This window comes from Ipomoea nil, unplaced genomic scaffold, assembly GCF_001879475.1.
Source record: "Ipomoea nil cultivar Tokyo-kokei standard unplaced genomic scaffold, Asagao_1.1 scaffold1770, whole genome shotgun sequence".
NCBI lineage: Eukaryota > Viridiplantae > Streptophyta > Magnoliopsida > Solanales > Convolvulaceae > Ipomoea > Ipomoea nil.
Window position 1 is genome coordinate 1,868,315 of NW_017618198.1, and position 7,280 is coordinate 1,875,594.

At 34.9% G+C, this 7,280-nt stretch overlaps 1 protein-coding gene across 2 annotated transcripts; it reads left to right on the plus strand.

The window, feature by feature from the left end:
• The first annotated feature begins 274 nt into the window (after positions 1–274).
• On the plus strand, positions 275–5,451 carry LOC109192572 (vacuolar cation/proton exchanger 2-like). Of its 2 annotated transcripts, none has more exons than XM_019343264.1 (12): positions 275–628; positions 1,051–1,380; positions 1,497–1,564; positions 2,008–2,036; positions 2,168–2,364; positions 2,465–2,677; positions 2,988–3,122; positions 3,636–3,752; positions 3,836–3,889; positions 4,216–4,332; positions 4,510–4,603; positions 4,921–5,451. In XM_019343264.1, exons 2-12 carry the CDS (start codon positions 1,108–1,110, stop codon positions 4,929–4,931), a joined length of 1,308 nt encoding a protein of 435 aa, XP_019198809.1. In that variant the 5' UTR covers positions 275–628; positions 1,051–1,107; the 3' UTR covers positions 4,932–5,451. The 2 variants fall into 2 exon arrangements, with proteins under 2 accessions (XP_019198809.1, XP_019198808.1); XM_019343263.1 differs by having other exon boundaries at positions 277–628; positions 1,048–1,380.
• Positions 5,452–7,280: the final 1,829 nt, after the last annotated feature.

The following is a 7,280-nucleotide window of genomic DNA, read 5'->3' on the forward strand; positions in this document are numbered from 1 at the left end:
GTAATAAATATTATACTCTGTAATATTTATAACTGAGATTGTCATATATATTCACCTAATTTTTTACAATTATAGACAATTATTATCTTATTTCGGGATTTTCCGTTATAACGTAAATTTTATAAAGAGGACGTTACTAAATCCAGCTTCTAAGTAAACTGTCAAAGGAGTTGGTGATTGATTTCACACTGTCACTTTCTTCAAAAGGACATTTTATTTATAATTTATTTAGCGCATTAATTTGTTGATTAATTAAATTGTACAAAATACAAATTAGGCGCTATCGCAGTTTCCACGAAGCTTCGTCCTCCTCAAATTTCCCCCCTCTTCTGGTCTTCCTTGCCGACTCGCCGGCATCTTAACGCCAGTCGTCGTCTCTCTCAAGAAGAAAACAAGTCTTGCTTCAACTCCCTCTCTCTCTCTCTCTCTATCTCTGCATATACATATTTATGCACAGATATTGAGCATTGGATACAGTGTATGTGCGTGAATGCATATAGATAAGATACGTATATTTAGTTATTTATTCGTGATTTTTGGCGTTGACTTCGTTGATACTCGGCTCCGGGAGTTGAAATCAGTTGAAAAGAGGAATCGGTTGCGGCTAGGGAATTTGTTCTTTAGCTAGGTAAAAGTTCAGTTTCCTGCTGGGGTTTGGCTTATTTGAATTTTTAGGAAAAAAACTTGATCTGCTCGTTTTGGTTCGAGCTCACTCGCATTGACTCGTGGTTGAATCGATTGCGCGGTTCTGATTAAGCATTTTTATTGAAACACTCTGTAATCTGTAGTACATTGAGAGTATTTATCCCGTGTTGGTTAGGTAGAAATTATCGAATGCGTTTAATGCCGATTTGGTTTTATTTGTTGTATTTACTTTTGATTGTCTTGCTAACGTCTAATCTATGATTTTATTGGCGTGATTGGATTATATTTATTTTGGTTGGTCTGACTCTGACAAGATTGGGTAAACTAAGAGTTAGCAAATTTATGGTAAAGGGCATTCTTTTGGCTCCTGATTGAAGCTTATCATGTAATGTATTGCCACAGAAGTTCTGTGCTTTACGGGCATTGGATGGTTTGTTGATGCGGGAAGTCTAAAGATCAAAGATGGGATCTGGAGAAGAAAGTTTTGATCTTGAATCTGATGAGGTCCCCCTTAGTTCATCTCATGGAGCAAGTAAAATGGAGACTTTGCATTATGAAGCACCTCATAATCATATTGCATCACCTAGAGCTTTTGTCTCTACAAGATTATTGAGAAAGATGCGTCAGATCAGTGTTCTCAGAAGTATTTACATTGTTTTAATCAAAGCAAAGATCAATGTGTTGCTTCCTTTTGGCCCCCTAGCAATATTGCTGCACCATGTTACTGGGAAACATGTAAGATTCCTTTTTGGCCCTTCCAACTCAGCATCTTCTGATTAGCATTAGGACATAATTAACACACACGAATGTGATCCATAGCTTGCTATTTATGGTTCTCTCTTATGCTGTAGGCATGGGTCTTTTTCTTCAGCTTATTGGGAATTATACCACTAGCTGAGCGCCTAGGATATGCTACTGAGTAAGTTAATATGGAGAACATTTTGTCTTCAAAATTTAATTCTATTCTGTTCTTGTTTGTTTCTTCCCTGTGCTCATTTATGGCTTGTTTAGTAATGGCAAATGTTTTCCATTTTTCGACCTTTTTCACAATTTTCATTCTCTAATTGGAAAACAAAGTTGGAGAATTGGAAGGGGAAAAAACAGCTGAACAGGCAGAAAGCAAAAGGCAAGTGGGCAGTATACTGTTCATCAGCCTTTTTCCATTTGGAAAACAACACAAAGCTGTTATCTAATGTTGTTAAGAAAGTTGGAAACTTGTTTTCCAGTTTTTGTTCAGTTGGAGAATGTTTCAACTTGAACATGAACTCTATTTTTTCATTTTTGTTTTCTATTTTTCCAGAAAAATGGAAAATTTTCCATGAACTAAACATGTCTTACCTTTTTATTACCTTAATGCTGCAGGCAGCTGTCATTTTATACAGGGCCAACAGGTATTGTTTCTCACGTACTGGCACTACTTTGATTATCTAGCCAGGGAAATTCAATCATTTTTTATATAACTAAAAATGCTTTTCCTGGCACTCATCATAGATACATCATACATATTTCTTTTGATGTGCAGTTGGTGGCCTTCTAAATGCTACTTTTGGCAATGCAACTGAAATGATAATTTCAATATATGCATTGAAGAATGACATGATAAGGGTTGTTAAACAATCATTGCTGGGTTCCATTTTATCGAATATGCTACTAGTTCTTGGATGTGCCTTCTTCAGTGGTGGGATTATTCACCACAAAAAAGTCCAGGTTTTCAACAAGGTAGACGATATCCATATGAGTTAATAAATTGGAGTTGATTATTTTGTCTTTTACAATTTCAATGATTCTGGGTCAACTAATACACATTGAGATATTGCAGGCGACTGCTATTGTCAACTCAGGGTTATTGTTGATGGCAGTGATGGGCTTATTGTTTCCTGCAGTGCTTCACTTCACTCGTACAGAGGTCCACTTTGGAAAGTCAGAGCTAGCTCTTTCCAGATTTAGCAGTTGCATAATGCTAGTGGCATATGCTAGCTATCTATTCTTTCAGCTCAAGAGTGAGAGAAGTTCATACACTTCAATTGATGAGGTGAATATTTGTGCTAGTCATCATTATAGGTTGTCTGTGTTCCTTATTTCTGTTACAGTTGTGGTATAGTTCTTTCAAAGGTATTTGCCAATATGCTGATGCTTCAATCATATTCTACCACATGCCTTATATATGGATATATGTATATGTATATAATTACTATAGAGGGTAAGTGCTGGTTCCAGAACTGTGCTGAATTGTTGGTTCAGGCTTGGAACTGGCAGTTCAGACCCAGAACTGTGGTCACCTTTCAGAATATGTTTTTCGCATATTCTTGACACCTTGTTTAATTGCATCGGCATATGTCCAGGAAGGAGAAAATAATGCAGAAGATCCTGACGAAGAAGAAGCCCCTGAGATCACACACTGGGAAGCTATTGGTTGGCTTGCTATTTTGACTATATGGATTTCTGTATTATCTGGTTATCTTGTTGATGCCATTGAGGTAGAATATTCTTTTTTACTTCTGTTTTGGACTTCTCTAAGATATGCTTAGTCTAACATATAGAGTCAGATATCTCTTCTTTCTTCTTTTTCAGATGTTACTTATCTCATGAATTTTCAAATTTAAAATTAGTATGCTTCAGGATAGCTCAAACAACGATTTACTCTTTTGATACACAAACACAAAATTCCACATCTGGTATTTTTGGTAGCCATTTGTGGTTGGACTGTACTATCATGTGCCTTTACATTATTCTGGCACTTTGATCCCTTATTTGTATCCTGGACTTTTCTCCTCCCAGATGTTTTCTAATGACCAAATTATATATTGATTTGTTGAGTTAAGAATTTCAGAACAATTAGATTTAAAAGCCATTCTAGTTCAAGCAGATTCTTTGGTTGTGATTAGTTGAATAATTTTCTCTCTGATTCAGAGGGAGATTTGATTTGCAGATGTTTTCTCTTGTAACTTGTCCTGAACATTTAGATTATTGTTCTTTTTCTCTATTTCCAGGGAGCTTCTGACACGCTGAATATGCCTGTGGCTTTTATAAGTGTCATCTTGCTTCCAATTGTGGGTAATGCTGCAGAGCATGCAAGTGCAATCATGTTTGCGATGAAAGACAAGCTTGTGAGAACTTTAAAAAATCTATATTGTCTGTACTGCCACTTTGTTATGCTGAAGTCAGTAATGAATATCATTTTTTTGTGCAGGATATCTCGCTTGGAGTTGCAATTGGGTCGTCCACTCAGATATCAATGTTTGTGGTAAGACCTTATATTCCATTTTGGCACTTGTTTGGCCCAACTGAGTAATCTTTTAAGATGCTTTTCTAAAATGCCTCAATTTAGAGCTTCTTGAAAAACAGACCTTTCCCCCTTATCCTTAAATTAAATTAAAAGCCTTTTTATTTTATTTTTTTAAATGTTCAGTGTTTGGCCCAGATTGTACTTTTTGGAGTAGGTAAGCTCCAAAATAAGCTGGGGCTCAGCTAGCTTAGGATTGTCGTTAGAATTCTAGTACCAATGTTTTGGCTGAAATATTTTATCTAATATGGATGAACTGATTAAGCTTGTCCCTTTGAAAAATGCAGATTCCATTTTGTGTAGTTGTTGGATGGTTCATGGGAAAGGATATGGATTTGAACTTCCAACTTTTTGAGACTGCGACACTTTTTATCACAGTTCTAGTGGTGGCATTTATGCTGCAGGTTTGGTTCTTCTCAATCGAAAGTGATAGTTATCTTAGTAATTATTTTGCATACCCATTAGAGATATAATTATACCAAGTATCACCCCTTTCCTTCCTATTTCTACATATAGCTTGCACATTTTCCCCAATTTCTGTATAGAGGAAACAGTATGATATTTTGCTTTATTTGATGCAGGAAGGGACATCAAACTACTTTAAAGGGCTCATGCTTATACTATGCTATCTCATTGTTGCTGCAAGCTTCTTTGTACATAATGATCAATCAAATGGTGAATCCCATTAAACTATTTACATGATAACATCCACGAACCTTGATTCTTCTGTCATTTGATAATGCATAGTTATTTTTAAAATTTTCTACGTTATTGTACTTCCTCCTCATTTGGCAGTGACCAGTTTAGTATGATAGTTATTGGCATTATCACTTTAGACTCTTTAAATCCAACTGGCCTTGTATTGGTTCTACACGGCAATACTCAACTGGGCATACACTAGCAGCCAGCATGATTAACATTTTGATTGTTTACTATCTGGATTCCCTGTCATCAACTAGCTCTAAATTTGGAAAATGTCTCCTTGTTTGCAGATAAACTCTAAGGATACTTCGCTGTACTGTCAAAGTGTCAATAGTCCGTTTGAGAAGTGAATGCTTCGTTACTGTGCAGAAATGGGTAATAGCGTATAGGTGATCCTTGAAGCTGTAAAGCTCTGGACATAAATGCTATGGACTCTACACGTATTTTTTCACGTTGTATCCTTTTTGTTTAGACAATTTAGCAGTTCATATTCCTCCCGTCAATGTGACAAAGCTCGACTTGTGGTCTTCCAAGGACAAAAGTAGGAAGCGATATACAAAGGACATTGGCGTGGCGTGGCAAGTGGGCTGTGCTATTGCAAGAAGTGCCGACTTTTTCCTCTGCCAGACCTTGGAACTGTAACTTTTTTCCCCATTATTTCATACTAAGAGGTTGCATAATCCTTGCACATTGTTCATATCGTCTGCTGTTCACTCTTATGTGGTTTTGTATACGAATATTCTTTCTAAAGGCTACACGAACGAAGATTCTTTATATATGAATCTGCAAACAAGCTAAGGTTTCCATTGTTTCATGATAAATCTATATTTCCCAAATTCCATTCCATTGAGTTGTCGACTTATTGAATGTGTTTTGTCTTAATTAAACGTTTAAACTGATAGTATATTTATTATTATTTTTATGTAATGTAATGGTGGACATGACAGACATCATGTGATTTTACAGAAGTTTGCTACATTGGATCTAGGAAGGTTGTGAATATGATAACCTAAGCCAGGTTGGGGTAAAGTTGTCATGCTGTGAATATTCCATCTAAGATGAGACAACAGTTTACAGGGAGGTAGTTCATTACAGCTCTGCCCTATTCTGTGGGTGTCGCACTGTCACTTCTCATTTATCAAGTAATTTTTTTTTTTTAAATGGTTTGAATATATCAATAATTTTCATTTTTCTTTTCATTAAACATTTAACTATTAAATTCATCTTTGTGAGTATTTGGTTCAACATTAAAGGTGTAAGGCACACCTTGCAGTATGCACATTGGGTTTATGGTCCTGTTTGGTAAAATAGTTAGCATATAGGTCAATTTTAGCTTATTTGACCACTATTAATTGTTTGATTTGGTTTAAAAATTAATATAAGTGTTTGGTTAATTAGCTTTTACTCCAAAATGCCAAAATTCAAAAAGCTACTCAAAACAACTTTTTCAATTAGTTTTTTGAGAAAAAGAAATTATACCAAACAACTATTAGCTAACAGTTAAGTTACTAAACACCTTTCTACAATCAGCTAATGTTATTAACTAATTATATCCTCTAATTAGCCTTATCAGTTAACAACCATTTACCAAACATGGCCTATATGTAATTACAAAATTTGAGTCCTCACTCTTCAACCCTACTAGCTGATAGCTACCATTGTCTCAACCTTAGAGGCAATAAATAATTATAGAAAGTTTGTTACATTGACGTCCACAACCTAAATGATCTAATTGTAAGTACGTTGAAATTGATCTCACTTTAACCTTTACACCACTGAGTTATATATACTCGATAGTTGTTTATATGTAATTACAATTAAAATACAATGTTGTGAATCATGTAATTTAATTCATGTGCGCTCATTATTTTGACTTCCAATTGAAAATAGTTTAATACAAGCAGAGATAAATAATAAACATGCATTAATTATATGGAATTTAACATATATAAACTATTATTATTATTATCTGCAGCAGTAGTAGTGGGGATTGAGTATGAGACAAAACTAAAGACATAAAGTCCGATGATTGGGCAGTGCTGACACAGCCGGTCTTGACATCCGAAGACACCAATATCCGACCTCTAATATAATTCACTGCTGCCCGCCCAGGCCACTTCTTCGTATCTATTGATTCTTAAGCATCATTAGTTCGTTATTATTATTCTTTTATTTAATACTCCGAGGAGAGATCCTCAAATATTCACTAAACCGACACAACTGTTGTTATTAATATAAAATCCAGCGACTTCAACTTTATATTCAAAACTAAAATTTTTACTTGATTCTTGTAAGCAGAACTGTACAGTTAGGTGTAGAGTTCATGAATTATAACGTACATCATGGTTCATCTTACATTGATTATGTATTTGCAGGTAATATAATATGTATTTTTTTTAATTAACAAATTATATACTACTTGTAAATAAATTGAATGTATGTAATATATTAACTATAATTTTGTAAGTACATAATATGAACTACTATGCGTATGATGGACCCTGGCCCACAATATAACAATTGTGATGAGTTTCGATTTACTTCATCATGAGTATGAGTCTGGCTGGGGCAGATTCATGGAGTTAGGATATAATCTGACGAAACTGGAAACCTAAGTTATACAAAAATTACTTGAGAAAAATTGAGATTT

Coding starts and splice junctions, on each gene's coding strand:
- LOC109192572 (XM_019343264.1), top strand. CDS start 1,108: ATGGGATCTGGAGAAGAAAGTTTTGATCTTGAATCTGATGAGGTCCCC. Junction 1,565..2,007: donor CGCCTAGGATATGCTACTGA/GTAAGTTAATAT, acceptor TTAATGCTGCAG/GCAGCTGTCATTTTATACAG. Junction 4,333..4,509: donor TGGTGGCATTTATGCTGCAG/GTTTGGTTCTTC, acceptor TATTTGATGCAG/GAAGGGACATCAAACTACTT.